Here is a 22,100-nt window from a genome sequence, read left to right as displayed (position 1 = left end):
TTTCGCTTTGTTTCGAGTTAGGATATTGTCGGCTTTAACTCCCGAGTTTCACAGAAATGTTTTTACCAAGTAGCTATCTGAAATATCCGTCAAGGTGTGCTTGTTCTTTTTATTCTAGCAATTCAGGTGGGAATGGAATTTGGGCAAAATATGTTACAAATCTTCATATTTACTTTCTTTGGATACCAACTAGCCTTGAGTCCAAGTTTCAAGAGTTTGCAGATTTTTGCAAACTCTAGATAGACTCCAAAGTACTCCAAAATACTTCTTAAATTATGAATTGGAGGGTAAAGAAGTCTTTATAGAACTTTGCATTTGAATTTTGCATTTTGAACTTTTAAGTCTAACAATAGAGGTTAAGTTAGACCTAGGATAATTTACCCAGGGTAGAAGTCATTCTTAGTTTATTCATGTAGACTCTGTCAGCACTGTCATCAAAAAGGATTTAATAATAAATAGGATGACCGAATAAATTGTTATGAGAACCAATGTAAATGACTAAATTTTACTTTCTGCAAATGAGCTAATCAGAAAAGAAACACATAAAAACTAAAAAAGATACAAAAAGGATAACAGGATGTAGGGTAAAACTAATCATAATAACTATCAAGGTTCATAAAAAGTTCTTATTTATCAAGTAGAGAAGATGAAGCCCATTATGAAAAAAACAGAGGTAAAGACATGTTTCTTTAGAATGCGTCTGTTGCTTGCAAGAAACACAGCCAACTGATTACACGCTCTACGGGTAAATTTGCTTGAAAATTATGTTGGGCACATAAAAAAAATCTGAAATCCACTCCTTAGTGGGTAATCTGCACAGTTTGTAGGACGCTTTTTCAAATTTACCAAGTATGCAGGCGGTTGATGTTTGTGGCCAGCAGTCAGGTTTGCTCAGAGGGAGACTTAATCTAAAGAAAGAAACAATCTTGCGAACTATCATAAACTCTCCTTGTAAACAATTCATAGAGTACTAACAGTCGTAATGTAAGTGAAAGAGCTGGGGCCACTTTTAAGCATTTCCCAGGTCCCGAATTCCAAGACTCCTGTGTGACGCCTTTGACACTTTTTCGATTCTCGGGTATCCGGCCATTCGATGTAAACAAAGAAGATCGGAACTATCATGTATTCCACACCGCCATTTTGGATCGAACATGTATTGAAAAAGTGACCGAAGCTCAGCGCTCACAGGGCTCGGAACTAGTCCAGCAGAACATGGCGCCAGCTCTCCCACTTACAGTATGACTTCATGAACTCTAGGGTAAGATTTTAAGTGATACAAAGCTTTTATTTTTGAAAAATAAAGAAAAAAAAAGGAAACAATTACTTAAAAACGATTGAAATCATACAATAGAATAAGTTTTTTTTACTCCTCTTCTCTGCAAACCTAGTTGGCGGTGACTGAGAAAAACTGCGCGCAGACACGGGAAACTTGAAAAAGCTTATTACAAATTACACAGATTGTATGCTAAAGAAAGGTTTTCAAACATGTTTGACTTGCCCAGCGTGAATTTCGTGAGATTTTCCTCATGAAGTTCAAATGGCTATATAACTTGCATGCAACACACCCATTATACAAATTTTTATGTCACTATTCTGCTCTACTTCTATTACATCTACATATTTCTGATTTTCCTGTAGTCTCATAATTGAGCCTGGTGCATAAAAGCTTGTTCCAGTCACGTATTCTCTTTTTAGAAATCAGTTAACAATATGAACTATTGTTTGGGGATGGGAATTCGTATCTGAAATAGACTTTCTAACATCTAATAATCTAATGAAATAATAAAATTTTCAGACAAAGAGATCAAAGATAACAATCGTAATAAATTAATAATTCTAGAGTTTGTAGACTGCATCCTAAAACTGCTACATGTAGCTGAAGGTCAAGTTGGCTGTACAGGAATTTCAAATCGCAAAACTGTAAATTAAAAAAAGAGCAATGTATTCATTGCTCCTAACAAGGTCTTTTTAAAATTTGACACTTCTCTTTGGCTAAAAGATTACATGAATATTGTTATAGTTATAGATCCTGACGCTCCTTTTGGGCTGCTAGCTGTGTCTTTTTACAACAGGAGATCATTTCAATTAAAAATTGCCAGTGAAACATATGTAAATATTTATGATACATTCTTGATGTCAAAAGGGGTTTCAAAGATTAAAAATTCACATCAAAGCACTGCTTCCTTAAAAACAGGAAAAGATTTTACAAAACTTCTGAATTTCTGTACTGCTTCAGTCGAGATCAGTTTCAAGATTTTTATTTGAAACAAATATAGTCCCTTAAAATTGTTATAATACCCCATTTTTAAAAAACATGACTCATCTGTCATTTAGAGAAAAGATGAACGAGGTTGAGGAGACTACTACCGATACGAGATCATTGTAATGATATTCTCATGGTTAAGAATGAGGTAACTGCAATTAGTATTATCCGTACTTTTGATTGGTCTGACATGAGTCTCTAAACAGATTTTTATATGCTACCAGCAACTATCTAAATGGAACTGACAATGAGAAACAAGGAGGAAAGGAACTTGGGAATCTAACTTTTTAGAGCAGGGTAAAAACTGAGGTAGACAAAATCTAAAAAGATTAGTCACACTCAAAGATATACGTCACTCGATGGAGAATATTTTGAGGAACCACAATCAGATTATTTCAGAGTCGGACAATTTCTTTGAAAAGGGCCTTTAAAGACTCAAAAACATTAATTTGACTATGACTGCTGGACAAATCAGCTGAAATCTCATATTTATTCATGCGGAATGTAGTTCATTACTCTTTTCAGTGATTTCAAGTCTCTCTAAAAGTTTCAATTTACTTAACTTTCATAATACGGTTGCAGGATAAATGAAAATGCGATATGGTTTTCTATACAAGCTAAAAAATTGAACCTCACTTTAGATTTAAATAAAATTTTATGCTGATGTTCAGGGTTCTTGATTAGGGTCTAGGAGGGCTCATTAAAACTAATTAAAACTTCAAAATTCTTGAACCATCTTGAAGGCTATAAAAATAACTGCTAAAGAAGTAACTAAGAATAAAGACGAGTAAAGCGATAAATTTAAACTAAGATTAACAAAAAAAATTATCCTTGGTAGGTAAAAGTCGTGCACCATTATTTGTCCATTTCATAAATGACATAGGAAGATCATCGATGAAGGAAAATACAAAAATTCGTGCTTCAATGAGAAAGGGGAGCAAAGGATTCAATTCAGTCCTAGTTATTGTCAATACATTAAAAATGTTTTTCTTCGACTCAAAAACTGATAAAATTCAAAATTTTTGTTGAAGCAAAATAGACGAGTCTTTTTGGAGACAGTATTTTTTAAAGACAATTTACTTGTAACGTATACACAAATCGATCTATTGCACGCATCAAAAAATACTGTTTAAATGGTTGTATATTAAAAAACAAGAAAATCTGTCCGTGCCAAGTTTTTCGGTCCACTATGAACGGGATCAAAGCTCTTTGAAACAAATGGTTTGTGAAATTTAAACACTGAAGAAGTGCCTTTGTGTTGTTTCCTCCACCTTGGAATTTTTGATCAGTGATGCTCCGATAGTTAGATTTTGATCATGCCTACAAGGAAGAAGCATAAGGAATGCACTACCTTAGAGAATGACACAATGTGCTGTGTTTTGTTTCAACCATTATTTGAAGTAGTAACTTGGCATCTTGGACAGATCCAAGTTTTTTAATCATGAACCATAAAAACATGATTCTGCGACATGTGCAACTATCTCATTATAACAATATAAAGTACATAAATACATGACTCTTTTATTCATGGAGCTGCAGAATATCATGTAAATAGGTACTTTCTACAATTTGCTGAACCACATTTACACAAGTAATTTTCAAAGACCTTCCCTTCATTGTCCTCAGCAGAAATAGATTTACCATTTTGTTGACTTGAGTAGTCAAAGGTTATTTCCTCTCCAGCCATGATATCACGAACTGCGAAGATGGCTAGCAATGGAAGGTTTGGATCTAAACAATTTATGAACGCAGCATAAATTGCAGTGTTGGGTTCACAAGAGTGATTAATGAAATGAGACTCATTTCCATACATGGTTGCGTCAATTGTGTAGGCGTTTTCTTCCCCATTGAAATCCAAATCAAATAGATACGTTCTGCCATCTGCATCATACCTCATTCCACGCTGTTCAGCTTCTTCATTGGTAATTATTTCCCCAACATATTGAGTGATAAAAGTTCCTTTGGGAATTCTATCGCGCGCTTTCAAACCCCACCCACATTGGTTTCTGGTTCGGAAGATACTGAGTCGCTTGGAACGTCCATGCTGAATCATTCGATTGGCACATTCTGGTCCGCAAGAGCAGCGTTTATTACATTCATAAATGGGCATTCCTGGATCTATTCTTAGTTTTCCTTTGGAGTATGCATACACCGAATTCGCAGATGAAGAACAACATTTGGATGAAATGCCTTTACACCACAATCCACAATCACACCCAACAAGTGGGTCTGACGGGATCACAATACCCTCTGCACTTACATTTTCAGTGATGTATATGAATTTCGGAGGTGCACCTTCCAAATCTACATCGTTCTCTACTTTCAATGGAAATTTACTACTGCAGATGTCGTTCATTTTCTTTTCCCACAGTTGTAGAGACTCTAACTGAGTCGTTCGGAGGTCACTTAATACTTCAAGATCAATAAGACTTTTTAGCTTGTCTCTGAGAGCCAAATCCCATTCTTCCTCTGGCATCGAAGCTAAGAAATAAAGGATTGTTTTGATGAGGGACCTGTTTACTTCCGGTATCTGAAAAAAAAGAAATGCATATGAAATAAATAAAATGTATCTTTGACTTAATCGAGAAATGAAATGAAACACATGCGTTCAAAGTCCATTTTCCTCAAATCGAACTTTTAAACTTCCAAGAACTTCGATTGCAGCTGCGAATTCAACGACTAAACTTAATGGTATCTACCTTTGAAACTTTCCAACTAAAAACTTTTTCCTTAGCTTTCGTTTGTTTTCTCTTACTTTGCACTTCCCTCTCTCCCCAAAAGCTTTGGTAACTAGTTAATGTTACCTGCAGATTCAGATGTTCATTATACCTTTCGCAAATCCTAAAAGTTCTTCTAGAATCCTTGGTTTCAGTGCACAGCTGTCAACTCACTGAAGTAAGTGAAGAAGGTAAAGTAAAAGGCACAACATAACCAAAGCAGCTACTTTTTTTTTATCTGAAATTAAGATGAGTCTATTCGAGGTTGGTTTTCAATGTACGTTCTGCCATTCAAGTTAGCAGTTACGATGAATTCTCTCTAGTTCTCTTCAGAGGAGGTGCCGAATAAGAGAGGAAAGGAAAAGAGTTTTTATTTAGATGTAAAGTCGAATTTCAGGACATTGGGTCATTGGGAGGGAAAGCATAAAAATTAAGCGGGAGTGTGCTGATTCCAACCAGCAATATTTTGACTGAAAATATGGAACAAGCACTGTCATTTGTTCAACCAATCTGGCTCATGGACAAGGATTCACAAACCTGACTAAATAGTGCATGGCAGCATTGTGGCTTGCTAGGACAATTCTCAGTACCGTTTCTTTTTGATCTTTATAACATTCCAAGGGTTCAATGGTCAAGATAAAAAACATGTGGCCAACAGATCGTCATTATTAGCTATCAATTGGTGCTATAATCTTTCAACTTGGAAGTTACAAGATTGAGTCCTCTCCTTGTTCTGGTTGATTTGTGAGCAAGAGCGTGGCTCTATTAAGCTTGGATGGATCCCACTTGTTAGAAAAAATAATTAGGCTCTTCAAAGATGATAGAGCAGATCTTCCTCTCTTAATTCTCAGGAATGTTTCTTTTGTAAAATATTTGAACTCTTGCTCGAAGACAAGGGGCGATGAAGATGGGATAAGAAGGTTACAGCCTCAAGTTAATTTACTGTGAGATACATACGAAGAAAATATGAAGTTCAAAATGAAGATCTATTTTAAAAATTACCGCTGATAGGCCCATTGTCATCTTAGTTTTCCCCCAATATTTGCTGATGTTTTGTCTGCCAAGGTTGCAGCAAAATGGTTCAGTTATGCTACTGATTTTGCGAAGGCTAATTTATCTTGTGACATGCAGAAAACTTGACTTGAGCCTGCACTCTCAAATACAGACGTTGAAAAATAGATCAACAGGAAAATTTTTACCTGGATTTTTCCATCAATTTTGTTCTCTGATAGTAAATTCTTGATATAGCCCTCTTCAAGCGTCATCATACTCATTTTGATTTCTTCGATTTTTTTCTCGTCACTCGGAGCAACAATAAGTTTTGAAAGGTATTCATTTAATTTGTTGTCACAATTAAGGTTATCCAATGGTTCCCAAGTGTTGTGACTTTGATGCCAGCCTTTCCACTTGATGAAGTAGAGGTACTTGTTCCGTGAATTTTCTATGGGTGCATGATCTACAATTCTTTCTACCTCATAGACATCATTGAGGTCCAGCCGACGTCGTTTAGTTTTTTTTACTTGCTTTTCTGCCATGACCTGAGGAAAAATTAGGGGAAAAAACAATAAGTAGGAGAATATTATAAAAATAACTTTATTTTCAAACAAGTGAAGAATTTGTTTTTAATTTTGTAAATAAAACAAATTTGCACATGGAAATCTACTGACATTTGAGCTAACCCATTGACAATCATATTGGTATTTTAAATTTAAAATATCATAGATATCTATTTATGTAGTCACTTATTATTACCACTTTAAGAAAAATTTACCAACTTTTAAAGCAAATTTAGTTGTAAAAGAAAACAAAATTGAGACGTCCCTGCAAAAATTCATTTCTGAGACATCTGTTGACCGACAAAAATTTGCAAACTGCATGAAAGCTAAGGGAATAAGCTTTAATGTCTGCATCATTTGAAGCAAAGAACACTTAAAATTTAAAAAAAATTGTTTCTTTGAAAGTTGTTAAAAGTAAGATGACGAATAACTGGGGAATTTGAGAAAACTCAAAATTGCAGGCACTGTTGCCAGTGTAGAAGACTAATCACTTTCCCCTTCCAAGTCTTGGACCTCAAAATCCAAGTATTAAGTTGAGGTACAGTCTGAGTTGTAGATTGTATCACCATACGTTTCCACGCCAAATAAGCTAACGCAATTAGGAAGCAATAGAAAATCAACTACCTAAATTTTAGCGTTCCAGGGCGTCAAGCAATTTTTTTAAAAAAAAAATTCCCTAACGTTTTTCTGACTAATACGACCAAAAACGCGGGGAAAAATTCAAAATTCCCTGACAGACAGAAAAAATAAATCCTTGACAAAAAAGAAAAATATTCCTAATTTTTCAACACGTTCGAACTGATTTGACGTGCATAAGAATTGTTGTATGTTTCAGGAATAGAATGTAGTTAATAAATAGAGCAAAATATGTGGCGTCTATACTAATGCAAGATATTTTTGCCTCATTTTTAACAGACATCAGCAGGATTCAGGTAGAAATTTTGGTAGCAATCTCTGCAAAAGTAAAATTCACAAAACATTTTCTGAAAAATCTGAGCCTTTTGATATCCTTGACACAAAAATCGCTTTCAAAATAAAATTATCTGACATGCCGAATTTATGCAGATTCCGTGATGTTTTCCTCGACTTCCAAAAATATTCCCTGACATTTCCTAATTCTCCCGGTTGCTAGACACCCTGTATTCAGAATAAAAATTACTTAGAATCAAGGTGGCATATCTTTATTTATAGATTCCAAGAGAGTGTGGGGTCCACGCCAATGAAGTTTACGCACTTCCAGACTGCAACAGAAGATCGCGTGAGGTCATTTTGGAATGGATTGTGAATGCAAGAATCAAGATCGTGGATCTTCTGTCGCAGTCTAAAAATGCGTAAAATTAGCTGATGCGGATTCTGAACATATTGGAAATGCACTGTATTACTGGTTCATCATGACCAGCTCTTGAGTAGAAGGAATGTGCCCTCAGTGCAAATTTCCAAGCAATCAAATATCTTGAAGGGCATTTTTTTATCTGTATCGCAGAGGATCGCTATGGTACGCATCACTTTTTTAGCCCGTTCGACTGGCGCATTCCAGGCATTCCAGTAGAACATTTGGACCGCTCTGCAAAGGTGGGTTCAGGCTGCAGTTAGGCCGTTGAACCAGACTGAACCGTAAAGATCTCGATCCATCACGTTCCACGGTTAAAGAAAAATCCCTTCAATGACTGGGTCATGGTTCAGTCTTGAACTAACGCATAACCTTCTCTCTGATTTGCACCGGAGTGATAAAATGCATCTACATTTTTCTTATAGTAATCGAAATTTCTCTTATTTAATTATGATGATGTATAGAATGCTGTTGTCACTGTATATATATCAGTGTAATGGGGTAAGTACTTCTGGCTGCCAGAGATAAACAAAGAGTAACAGAATCTCAGGGCCTGGATGCAAGAGCTGTTATGAAATTGCTGAGCAACAAAGCATTCACTTGCATTGATAACATTCACCTGGAAAAATTGAGGGTAAAAATCTCACCTGAATAATGAATTTAACAACAGAGCAATTCTGTTTCCTGGAGAATCACGATCAGCTATGAGTCTGAACTGATGCTGATGATTGCTCACACTGAATAAAAACGAATATTTCAAGAATTACTAGAATTTGAGAAAAAACATATGAAAAGGTATTACGATTTGTAAGAACTTATACACTTTTCAATTATTCAAAAAGAAGGAAGCCGTCGCCGTCTCTGGTTCTCTACCGTTACATTTTGCAGCGTGAAAAAAAACAGACGACCGAGACGTGACGTTATCATCATCGACGTTGACAAGGATTTTTGGCGCCAAAAGCAGTTCGCCGAAGTTTCATCAAAAATCAGATCACAACAACGGTTCATCCATAATTATTATTATGATACAGGGCGATTCATATTTTCAGCCCTCCAAAACACCGCTCTTGGAGTTCAAGTTTTAGGGGGGGATTCTCTCTGTTACTCGCGTTTTCTATAAATCGGAATTGTTAAATTTCACTTTGGATTCGGATTCTATTGCGTGAAATGAAAACTTTTTGTTTCTTAACATTTTTTCCTAGGCCCCATTTTTGGGACTAAACGGGGCATCTTTGGGAATTTTTGGGGTACATATTTCATTTGAACGCTGTGGGCGTTAAAATTATCCGATTTTCAAAATATGATGTCCTGATTAAGATCAAGACTTATTTGATGATGTACCACGTGACCCCTGTAAACCCAAATTCATGGTGGTCAAGGCATCTCTCCTCTCACCCACATTTCGGGGCCTTGCGAGGGGGGGGGGGGGGGGGAGAAGCCGTCGGTCCCCCATAAATACGCCGTTATTTTTATTTCTGGGGAGAAGGGTCCCTAGGTTAATTTGAGGCGAGGAGGTCACACATACCCTATCGATCCTTCGAAATTTTTCGCGTAGAATAAAAATTTGAAGTCAAAACATAGGTACCTGCTCTTGCCATCTGAAATTTTCGACTTATGGGTTGTGGCTCTCGTGAATTTAAGATCAGCAGAGGTCATGCGGAACATCGACAAAAAAGTCTTTGAAAACTAAAAGATTTTAGCTTTGCCGTATACAGTCCGAATCCGAAGTCAAAACAGACCGTACCGAATTAAAATAAATCGCAGATTAACAGCCCCCCCCCCCCCCACCATAAATGACCAGAAGGGACGATTTGGGAGGGCTGAAAGTATTTTCACGGCAGGATTCCATTTTTCATCGAGAAATGCGCCTACAAAACTCAATTTTGAGCAGCTCTCAAGGTACCTATAGATAGTGAACAGATGCTCTGGAGCACACTGTAGAGAGAAGGAAATTAGACCCTACTTTTGAGGCGATTCGTCTCTGATTGGCTGACTGTTCACACTTTAAAACATAGGCAGATGTTGGCTGATGCCAAAGTTTGAATTAACAATATTGGGGTTCTGTTGGCAACCCGCAACAAGACGCGAGATATTTGGCAAATGAAGAAATATGTGCCAGTCGGAAACTTCAAGAATTTATTGAGGTAATTTTCCTTTTGCTAAATTTTGCAAGAAACACAATAGTGCCACTGGTTTCCTTTAAACGAACTTCCAAGCTCACAAAAAGCATTGAACTATAAAAGCGCTGCTGCAGTCACTATTATTCCCAAAATAATGATCAGTGGCGAGGGAGTGAGTAAATTGCATCACTGTCCACTCTTCTGAAGATTTTCCAAAGAAGTAGGTATTTCTTGCGCGCGATGAAAAAAATGGAACCACTTATTGTTCATCATTCTCTTTAGATAGGAGATATCAAAAATCGAGTGTTGAAGTTTTCAACACATTCATTTTCCCTCGTCTTTGAATAATTTATTCCAGACTTGGAATGAAAACGGACAAAAAGCCATCTTGACAAGAGAATGACTAAAATATAATACCTAATCCTTTTGCTTTGCAAGTGAAGGTGATGTTAGTAAAATCTTTTAAATCTGTGTTCTTTCTCAAACACCTTCTCGACCCTTGCCTGCCTGGATTATGACTTAAAATAGAAAAATGGCAATTTCCTAAATGCCTACAAGAAACTGAAGTTATTGAATGGTAGGAATATTTTGAATTGCATAAATTATCTGTGACATTTGATAATACGAATGGTTTAATTTTATAAAAATAATAACAGTACCTTTCATAAAGGTAAGTAAAAATGTACAAACAAATGTAAATAATCTTTACAGCATGGATATCGATACAAGGATTGTTTGTTTAATATTTGTTCTTATATACTGGCACTAACTCCGATAAACACTTTCTGATTTGGAGAAACATGAATTTAAAGTTAAAAATTACATGGTTGCTGATGACACAAGTAAAATTTCAACTCAAAGATTGTAACGAAAAAATAAGCTCCTGCATTCAATCTTTCCAAGGAATTTCATCCTAAGATTTACTCAGAATGACGTAAGTCTCCATTTGGATTTTTTTAAACAAAATTGACTCCATCAGCCATGATACTCCTTAATTATTATTATATTGGGATAGAGGAGATTTTCATAAATAAATATTTTTTGGACTGTATGAGTATGAAATAGGTCGTGCCCAAGTTTCCTGGGTAATCTTAAAGCTTAATGCTTAAAAAAAAAAAAAAAAAAAAAAAAAAAAAAAAAAAAAAAAACTTCAAGCATCGGCTGATAAATGTATATTCCAGGTTTATCTTTCAAACTCCTTTTCACTTAGTTGTCTGGGAAAGTTATCTTGTTTTCTGCAATTGGATAAGAACAACGAGCTCTTCTGGCTGACAGTAATACAGAAATAATTTTGTGTGATATAAGAGAGCTCGATATTATTACACTAAGGAATAAGTTTACATATGGCGGTAACACTTATCGTTCAGATAAAAAGAACTATGCATGTATAGGAGGAAAAGAGCTTTTTACATAAGAGTATCTCAGCTTAGGCTTGCTGTCTTATAGAGGATTGGATTTGAGAAAAGAATTTCTTCTAAGTTCATTTTAACTTCTCTGAAAATTCATTTCTACTAAAATGAGCATACAAATGCAGCTGTAAATTGTCCCAGCTGAAACTAGCTAGGACCTTATTTTCATCGTTTGAATTGATACAGTGAAACCTCAATCCCTGCCATTCATTTTAAAGTTCAAAAGACTACTGTGTTCATCAGTGTTAGGAATACCAAGCAGTCCGTGAGAGAGATGAGGATACTTAAAGAAATTTTGGCATTAATAAAGATAATTGCGCATGTGTTGGCAAAACCTTTTTTAATTGACAGGAGCGGCCAGCTAAAATGTTCAAGTCTCATGTGAGTAGACTAAATGAAAAATTGAGATTTTTGTTTTTTTTCTTTCTTGAAAATAATGCAAAATTGATAAATTGAAAAGTAATTGAATCCAGCGAGACATTTTTCAAGTCATTTGACGTGTAATTTAAAAGAAATAATTTTGCATATTAAAAGCAAAATTGAGGTTACTGTTCAAGCCAGAAATGTCAACCTGAACTGATAATCAAAACTTGGATTAGAAAAGAGGGAAAGGGCTAGAACTCCAAAAAACACACAAAATGCTGATCACTTTCGGGTATTTACTAAAATTTTTATGGTTATATCAAGTCTAAAAGAAACAAAACACACTGACCTATTCATTAAAAACTGAAAACTACCTCTCCGGATGCTCGATCCATTCTTGATAGCTGGGATAAACAAGAGTTGCAGTTAAATGCACTCTATACAGAGTGATTCATAAGTCCTGCACCACCCCTACAACCCCTGGGACTCTTGCTCCTTTTCAGAGAGATCCCCCTCACAGTTTTGGGAGGTCCAAAAAGTCATTTCCTTTGATCTAGGAGCACTCGCAAGATTCCTTGTCTTGATCTCAATTTTTTTAAAAGTTACAAGAGCGATGCCTAATACTGGTGGTACAGGATATTTGAATCCCCTCTAAAGAAAACCTCAGGAATCCATGGTGATTTAATCCATTAGTCCTCTAATCAACCAGTATCATAGAACTGGAGTCAATGACTAACGCTTATCTCATTCTATATTTTCAAAACGCTTTTTTGGATGAAGGAAGCTCAATTAGCTAGAGATTTTGTTTCTTGCATATTTTACACCAGAAGCTTAGGTCTCGAAGCTGTCCAAGGATCATGCAACTGCTACATTGGTGAAAACAACAATGATGAAGGGACATACTTCTATGAAAACTTATTACATGATCCTACTATCTTTGGTAAAAATTGTGAGCAGTGAACAGGGATTTTATCGTGCCAAGAATCTACATTGGGACTTGAAAACATTATAATAATCGAAAGTTACTGCAAGAAATACAATACAGAGGAATGTACAGGAAGACTTCTAAAATTGAAAGGAGTTGAAAGTGTCAAAATTCTAAGGGACGGTCAATCAATTTTTTCCCTCCTTTTTCATTCTTTTCACGCAGGATATCTGTCTTCGATGATCTACACATGATTTAAGATTTTCAGGTAAGTAATACAGGATTTTTTTTTTAAATGATTAATTCATCCTAACTTTCTTTGAGATGAGTTTTTAATTTCTTAATTTTCTATCTGGTCTGTGCAGTTGACTGTTTTCACCTTCAGCACATGGTAGTGTTACTACCTTCAGACACAGTTCTCAATCTCAAAGATGGTAAAGACACAAGTCTCACTGCTTGCTATCAATACTGTTGGACAGAAGTCAAGAAAGAATGAAAGAACTATGACATTTATTTTACACTTTATTACGGGAGGTAACGCTTCCTGAGTTTTAAAGTGAAGGAACAGATAACTAGTGAAGCTTCTTGCTATGTGAATCTGTCGTTTTCATGTGGGGGGGGGGGGGGGAGAGGTAGACAGGGGGATATAGTTCTACTATATCTTGACAGCAATTTAAGAGGAAAAACACAAGAGTGATGAGAGGAATGGATCAACATGCCCCTCCCCCACAAAGGTGTGGACTTGTGCGTCACTTTAAAAAGAAGGGGTTCAGAAAAAGGCATTACTTCTACTTCTAAAATTCATCAAGAATATTTTGGCACAACAAAACACCTCTTCATAGCTAAAGTTTGTCTTGTGAATCACTCAAGGCGGAAGAACAATGGTTGAAAGACTTTTTACACTCAAACGAGCAAAAAGCATTACGACCTTTCTATTGCTATGGCTATACCCATCCCCCCTCCAATACATAAACTGGCTACCCCTCTCCTCCCACCTATCCTTTCTAGAGCATATATTAATGTAACCAGTACACGAGTTCCTGATGCACCGATGGGATGGCCAATTGCGATGGCTCCTCCATGGATATTCACTTTAGACGTATCAACTTTCAACTCACGCACGACTGCCAATGCCTGCGCTGCAAAAGCTTCATTCAGCTCAAAAAGATCCACATCGTCTAGTGACCAGCCTGCTTTCTGCAATACTGATTGGACTGCAGGGATAGGTCCGGTGCCCATCAAAGATGGACTCACTCCTTCTTGAGATATGGCAATTATTTTGGCTAAAATTGGAGCACCTCTTTTCTCCGCAGTTGCTCGGTCCATGAGAACAACTGCTGCAGCACCATCATTAAGTCCTGATGCATTCCCTGGAGTCACTGACCCACCCTGAAAAAATCAATACGTTCGAGGAATTCAGAATTTTGACTTTGGATCACATGCAGAGAAGATTGTAGCAATAAAAGGGGACTAGACTCCAGAAAAATTTCTGCGATTATTAAGCATGCAGCAATTTTGTCTATTTAAGCATGATAAGAAGCAGGAAGAACAGATGAGAACAGGTAAATAACTAGGGAATAGGAAATTTCCTTTGATTTCTAAACTACTGACTTCACAAAATTGCACACTCTTTTTATGGAGGAAAAAATGAAAAAAATATGTTGCACTGCTTATGATGAGTATAAAAGATTGTTCAGAAACACGACAAGACTTTAGGGACAATCTTCAGAATTTATTTCTCTTCTCTGAAAGATGTTGTGATTCCACTGCTTTTCAAATTTTCTACTTTTATTTCACTTGATATTGGTGGACTTCGGCAGAGGCTTTATCTAGCCAAAGGGGCAACCCCACACAGGTTCCAAACTTTATTGTGAGGCCAAACTTTCGCTAGACATTTCCTTCCTGAAACTCACACCAGTAGAACAGCTTCTCAGTTGCGACTAGCTACCAGGAACTCACAACGATTACTTAAGACAAAAAGCCCCTGAGCAGCATGGTTTATTTCCAGGTCCCAGCTGAACATTTTCCAATGCCCTTAAAGCTAGGGATTGCACTCCTTTCTGAAAGGACCAACGCCCAGACCCTCTCCTCCCTCATGAACATTACTCAAATATTTCTTTCTATTCCTTTCAGCAGCCTGATTGATGAAATTTTGTGTTTGTCGGGTGAACATGGATGACATAGGTTAAATGGCAAAGCGTGATTGGTTGGCTATATCTCATTGCTGCTTTGTCGATTGGAATGGACGCCAAACTAAAGACCACTCTAGAGTTTCCGACAGTATGTCATCCATTCCAATCAACAAAGCAGGGATAAGACATAGCCGACCAATTTCGCTTTGCCATTTAACCTACGTCATCCATGTCCACCCGACAAACACAAAATTTCAACTATCAGGTTGCAGGTGTTTGAACAGCCCTAAAGTTTAGCTTGTCAAATGGTTTGGATATCGGCTAAAATATGGTGCCAGGATACCAGAAACCTCCCATGCTCATTTAATGAATTTATTGATTTTAATTACATATACTACACCTGAATGGATGCAAGAGCGGAGGGGGCGGTGCATAGTATTGCCCTTATCGGGATTGTCAGGTGAGGACCTATGTCTGGTGGTGCAGTCGCCTAACTACTCTATGACTCTTCCTTATCCCTACACTTCAATTACACTTCCAATACATCTTGGGGTTCTATTCCTCTTCTAACTCCTATCCCATTATTGTCCCCTGTGCGTTTCAGCTCGTTGTCTTTGAAATGTAAGCAGAACAACCTATTGCTAACAGATGCAGCGGCTGGTCTCTTTATTTCCAATTCTATTTCATACTTGTTTCACTTAATATTTGAAAAATTCATCAACTTACTTTAAGAAACACTGGTTTCAGTTCTGCAAGAGATTCTAGGGTGCATCCATGTTTAGGATATTCATCCTCTGATATGACATTATCTCCTTTTCTAGATTTGATTGTAACTGGAACTATTTCCTTTGAAAAATAGCCATTTTTCTGGGCAACCTCTGTTTTTTTCTGGGATTCCACTGCATATTCATCTTGTTCCTCTCGAGATATATTGTACAGTTTTGCAATATTTTCCGCTGAAAGCAAAAGAATCTCAATAAATTAAGATTGGTCTTACTCAAAAATGTATTTGTGTATTCCTTTACAACTAAGGTGAATCACAAACAATCAGTCAAAAATTGATGAAGATTCTCTCTATTAGGGTCGTATATTAAGTTTGAAGTTGTATCAGGCGGTTTATTGAAGTAGTAGTGTTTAAGTTGTAGTGCAGTATGTCAGTGCTTTAGGAGGACTTGATAGGAATGGAGATCTTAATTTTTTGTAGATAGGAATGGAGATCTTAATTTTTTGTAGATAGGAATGTCCTTGAGTTATAATGGATCACTTGACAAGGTTTGAACTAAACAAACATAATTTATGTTTGCTCTCTAAAATTTTATGTAAAAAGCGATTCACACAACTGGAAGTTAGAAAATCAACTTTTGAATGAGATATTAACAATATTCGTAAGATAGGTACATCACATGAAAGTCAAATTATATAAATGAGGTTATTTGTGTTTGTGCCGTGTGACCAATGTTAGTTAATTATGGCCACTCCTATCGCGTTTGGGAGTTGATTTTCAAACTTCCTGTTGTGTGATTCCTTTTCCTCATGAAATTTTGAAGAGAGCACATTTTTATTTGGTGCTTTAAATACCCTGTATGGTGGCTAATTGAGATGCCATTTCCTCATTTGATAAATCTAATTAGGTGCATGGAGCGAGAAATGCTGCTCTTAATCACTCAGGGTCCTATTACACAATACTATGGTGCTATACATTGGTCAGATTTGCTTGCTGTTCAGGATGGCTTATCTAAAGGGTATTTTTCTTGTGACATCTTAAAGGAGTGCTTTGCTCTCTTTCCACCCCCCCCTTTCACTCTGTGAAAAGTCTGTTTACAATTAGTTTCGTGGATCTTGCACATATACTTCACGCAATAGACAATGCGCACCTTTCATCTTCATTTGGATCATGTGAGAAATTAATAAAAATGTGTGAGGTGCTATCTCTCTTTAACACATTTTTAATTTCCTTTTCACAATATTTTAGGAATATAACTTAAAATTTTTTTGTCATTAAACTTGCACAATCTTTGATATCTCAAACGACATCGCTGAGAGTAGATAAAAAAACTGAGTCAGTATTCCAATGAAAACATGATATACAGGGAATGTAACAAAAAAATATTGATATGAGTTTGGACCTTTCACTTCTAGATTGTCCAACTGATACCTAGTGGTCTTTCGTGATTTTCAACATTGTTAGGGCTGAACTCTATGGAATCTCAACAAGTTTAAGAGGAAAAGGTTGCAGTTTTCGTTACCAAAAAGAGAAATAATTTTTTGTTAACTTTCAGCTCAGCATGAATTTTTGAGGTCAAAGGGCTTCCACAATAGGAGTGAGCCATGGAAAAAGTGCTTTCACAAAAAATGATTAACTTCCTTCTCTTTCATTTTTGAGTGGTTGTATGTATACATATATCAACAACATAGACTACAGATCTACTACTTTAGATCTACGCGCACTAAAAAAGAAGAAAAAGAGGTCATAATTCTTTAATGGGGCACTTTTGCCGTGGTTTGTTAGAATTGTGGAAGCTCTTGAACTCGAAAAACCCTTGCTAAGCTCATAGTTAACAGAATGATTTTGTGTTTTTTTACAAACTGAAACTGCAGCCTTTTCTTTTTGACTCCAAGCATTCAAATTTCATGGAGCTGGAGCCCCTACATGGGGCTCCACTGATTGGGTACAGGGGACCTGAAACTTGTAAAATCAAAAAGTTTAGAGTCTTTCTGCGCTGTATCGGAAAAAGCCCCATGATGATTTCTTGGGGTTGACAACTGAAGAAATCTTTATTTTTTTTTAGCTTTTATTTCATAACTTTAGCAACCTATCATTTTGAGGAGGTGGCCCTATCCTTTGGGGGTTAGTATTTTGGATTAGCCGATTTTGAGCTTTTTGGTGTTTATTCTAGTTAAATTTGTTCATACTTACTGATTTCAAAATTTTGCCGACGACTCCAACTTCTAACATCACTTGTCAACTTCTCATTGTTACTCCTTTTTAACGGAACTGTTTTGACAGCTTACCAAAAACCAAGAGGACACCCCTACTTACTTTAATGAACTTAGCTAGAAATTTTCAAATAACAGCATTGGTTTACCTGTGATTCCCATGTGAATATTTTCAAAAGCATCTGTCAATCCATCATGAACCATTGTATCAATTAGCTCAACATTGCACATTTTAATTCCCGACCGCATAAAAACAGCATGGGGTGATTGGCTCATGCTTTCTTGGCCTCCACTGACTACAATGGAAGCCTCTCCACTCTTGATAGCTGAATATCCGCAAGTAACAGATCTGTAAGGAGCAAAATATCAAATTGAAATAAAGCAATTATTCACTCATGAGGCTAATTCAGAGAACTGTAGGAACTATTATCCTGCAACATATTGCTTAGTTTTGTCAATTATTTTTTCATTTTTTTTAAAAAGCTAAGTAATTCAAAAATTCATTCCCTCTTTTTTGATGAGAACTTGGAGGAGATAATGTGCTATAAAGGGATAAATTTATACCGAAGGACTCCTATATTTTTCGGTTCATACAGAACTCGATGAAAAGGATCATTACAGTACTAAGTTTGCCAAACATCTGAGTCAGTTGAGCCACTGAAACAGTGATAGGAGTCATTACTTCATGGGTAGTATGTGAATTTGAAATTCATACTATTGTGTCCTTGCAATTTCAATGACTATTTCCCATAGACATGACAATTCAGATTTTCACCACTCGGTAAACAGAGATGGAAAAAAATGCAAGGACTGCATTGAATAAGTGGAAATTATAATTTTGGGAGCGATGGCTGGAGCTGGAAATCAGTTAAGGTACTGGGTGCAAGTGGAGCACTTTTAGATTGCAGCATTGTGGAATCTCCAATAATATATTATTCACTCGGAAGAAAATGAATGCATGCATTTTGTTGAGATTTCTACAGAATATTCATGATTTTACAATGTTCTGTAGAGAAAATACAAAAAAGTCACCACTTAGATTTTTCTCCAGGACATAAAATAGCGATGAATATTCTGAAACTCAGCAACCTAGAGGTGTTCCTCTCGTACCCAGGATCTGAATTTTCTGTTGCTCTGGTGCACATCGTATGAAACACAATATGCTGTCTACAAGGCAGGTGAGTGTTGTTCACTTTATTATTAGCAGAAGAAAAATTCCTAAATTTGAATGCAAGGTCAATTATTCCTAATTTCAATTTGCAGAAGGAAAAAATTTCAATTATTTACTAGTGTAAACTGTAACTATAAAAAACAGTATCTTGATACTTTCGTTTTGAAAGATTGATGCAAAATATTTCCCAAAAATCACAGTGGAGGTGAGATAGCTGATCAAAGATTCATCCATTAAATGCAAAACTCAAGTCCGAATTCCGTGTTTTTAGAAATACTTCAGATGACGGACGTAAAACACAGGTGGTACTTCTGAGCCCAAATTAGTTTAATAAGATTGAAATACTCATTTTGAACACTTACTTAAGACCTGACCCACAAAGCATGTTGACGCACCATGCTGATGAATGAACTGGAACCCCTGCTAAAATCGCTGCTTGTCTTGCTGTGTTTTGGCCTTGAGCTGCAGTTAATGCCTGAAACAGACAAGAAAAAAATTGAAGCAAAATTCCTACACTCACTTTGCAAATTGAATACTCATTTTACTAGGACTTGCAGCTCATAACTAGTTGCAACTACGAACATTCCCACAACCATTCTTCACATTTAATATGAGAGGATGCATTGACAACTAGAGAGAAAAAAACATTATTTTTCTATTTATTTGGTTTTAGCACAGTAAAATCTGGGTGAACATTTTTCGTTAACATTTATAATTTTATATTTATTTTTATACACTATTTATACATACGGAAAGGAGAAAAACAGAATAACAGGTTAGGGATTGGCTCGATCTGGTTTGCGAGCAGATGGGATTAGCCCTTGATGGCTAGTTGAATAAATAAATAAATAAAAAAAAAGTCTGCAACGTTGCAAACGGAGTTATGTGATTGCCGACTTACACCGTCGATATGTACTTACTGATTGAGTCTTTTAAATTTTTGTATTTTGCCTTTGATGAAATGCTGGAGAATAAGACATCAATGACATAAGTAGTCATAACTTGATTGTTTTATTATTTTTTTATAATTTTTTAAAAGAAGACTGACTTAAGGGTTCTTAAAATAATTAGACTGGTCTTGATGAGAGCTAATTCAGACGATCAGCGTATGCAGTTGGGTAACTAATAAGCACCGCCTTCATAAGGGAAGTGGTAACATTCAATTAGAAATTGGAGATAAAAATATACCTGTCCTATGATGACCTCCGAGACTTCCTTCCCATCAACACCAGCTCTTTTCAGGGCCTCCTTGATTGCAACACTTCCAAGATCATGTGCTCTTAAAGGTGAGAGTGATCCCATAAAACTACCTGAAACACAAATGAAAAGAGCTTGACAAATACTTCCTTGAATGGCAAATTTGCACGCAGTGTATTGAGAGATGGAATGGCAGTTTGATTAATCTGAGAGAGGGTTTGCTCGGCTGCCAATAAAGAATATTGAGTACATGGAAATCTCAAACAATGACATTCATTTGTGTTCCTTCGTACAAATGAAATAACCGTAGAGATTGTGAGAGATTCCTAGAGAGATACGCAATTTTCAATTCCTTCGTTTGTAGCTTCCAGGTCGATTATGATTCAGCAACTGACAGTTTCAAGTAAGTATTGGGTGTGATGATTTAACTTATTATTTTCTTTGAATTCCAAAGGGAACACAGAGAGCAATATGAACATTATTCACACCATTACAGTCACAGCTACTGAAGTTACTAAAAGAGCTGTACGGTGATTAGTATTTCAGAGTTCCTTGCAACAACGATCGTTTGGAACAAGATGATCCAAGGAATACTTACATTGTTGTCATCAACTGATGAAGACAGCTTAAGAGAGAAAAAGTCTATATCCACTCTATCGTTTCAGAATTATTTTCGAACAAAATTTTTTAAGGGAAGGAACACACTGTAGAGAAAAATTGTTACCAAAATCAGAGTAGGAATAGGATCGCTGGAAAAACAAGAAAAAAAAAATCAAAAAACTCAGGGCATAAATAACTTCATTCCTCCCCGTTGTAAACAGAGACCTCTCCGGCCGCGATCTTTCAGGCATATTTAAAATTCAATGAACTTTTGAAAGAAAACAGAAGATAAGGTGAGTAAATGATTCAAGTTGGTTTCAAGTTTGAAACAAAGTTGCAGAACACTTACCAATTGGAGTTCTTACAGCGGATACAATCACAACCTCAGTCTGAGCCATGATCCAATACACTCGAATTCTACATTAGAAAGTTGTGGTGCTGTTATACGTGTGTAGTTCTGGCAGTAAGCATCAACTTTCGGAATTATGATAATGAGAGCTAGCAAGTCGGAACTGAAGGTCTTTATCAGTCGTCATCACAGTCATCAAGGTACCATAGCATAGAGATAGAGAAAGTGTATAGGAGGACTGTCTTGGAGGTGGCATACATTTTTCTACGTCACAACTTCGCGCTTCTGATTGGTTGAAGGTATCGCGGGAAAACAGTGCCCCTTTTGAAATTTTAAAAAAAGTATTGACTTTTTTATGTTTGATTGTGATTTTGCATACAATGTTCAACGATTAATGAAAATAGTTTGTGAACTAAAAATATATATTAATATATTACTAACTTTTATCGCAAACCATCCAGGTTTTGGGGGTAAAATACTGTTAAACCATATCCTGCACATGCGGAGAATCAGCAGAGTGAGAGTCGTAGTAATTCACGTTCATGATCCGACTTTCAATATTCCGAAAATCCAAAATGTATCATCTTCGTTGCTTCGACATTATTTGTCACCCCATTCCTAAATATACATAAAATTGTATTTCAAATCTTAATGGGGGGGGGGGGGGGGGGGGGGGGGGGGAGGGCGTCACGCGTTACGTAATTATTAAGGGGGAGTTTTGCGTTACAAAGTGTTCCAAAGGTGAGGGGAGAGGATACAAAATGCCGAAAAAAGCTTTACGTCTTTACGATCGCTCCTATCGCTCCTACCCATACCCAAAAATTAAATATTTCATCGCCCTATTTTTAAACCACCTCTCAACAAGGCACCGATGATTTTCTTTCGAAGGGTAAGGTGCGACGGATGGTTTACCGCGTCTTATAATAAGTTTGGCATTGAAAGTTCATGAATGCAAGACTCGGAGTCTGTGAGAGTCACAAATTACTAAATAATTGTCACGTTTTATCTCTTCTTCTCCCCCTCCCCCTTAC

General features: G+C 36.4%; 2 protein-coding genes across 2 annotated transcripts; both read right to left on the bottom strand.

Annotated features, from left to right (window-relative positions):
- Positions 1-491: 491 nt before the first annotated feature.
- Positions 492-8,800, bottom strand: LOC109035926 (Suppressor of variegation 3-9). Its single transcript, XM_019049772.2, has 3 exons — positions 8,514-8,800; positions 6,180-6,518; positions 492-4,793 (listed from the first exon to the last, which is right to left on the bottom strand). The coding sequence occupies exons 2-3, from the start codon at positions 6,513-6,515 to the stop codon at positions 3,807-3,809; spliced, it is 1,323 nt and encodes a 440-aa protein (XP_018905317.2). The 5' UTR covers positions 6,516-6,518; positions 8,514-8,800; the 3' UTR covers positions 492-3,806.
- Positions 8,801-10,600: 1,800 nt separating this feature from the next.
- On the bottom strand, positions 10,601-21,273 carry LOC109035957 (acetyl-CoA acetyltransferase). The gene is made up of 6 exons (XM_019049820.2): positions 21,070-21,273; positions 20,112-20,233; positions 19,286-19,398; positions 17,902-18,101; positions 15,542-15,771; positions 10,601-14,072 (listed from the first exon to the last, which is right to left on the bottom strand). Exons 1-6 carry the CDS (start codon positions 21,116-21,118, stop codon positions 13,605-13,607), a joined length of 1,182 nt encoding a protein of 393 aa, XP_018905365.1. The 5' UTR covers positions 21,119-21,273; the 3' UTR covers positions 10,601-13,604.
- Between the last annotated feature and the right edge of the window lie 827 nt (positions 21,274-22,100).

The sequence above is a fragment of the Bemisia tabaci genome, chromosome 2 (genome assembly GCF_918797505.1).
Source record: "Bemisia tabaci chromosome 2, PGI_BMITA_v3".
Classification (NCBI taxonomy): domain Eukaryota; kingdom Metazoa; phylum Arthropoda; class Insecta; order Hemiptera; family Aleyrodidae; genus Bemisia; species Bemisia tabaci.
The sequence above is the reverse complement of the archived record's forward strand: the minus strand, read 5'-3'. Positions and strand labels throughout refer to the sequence as shown.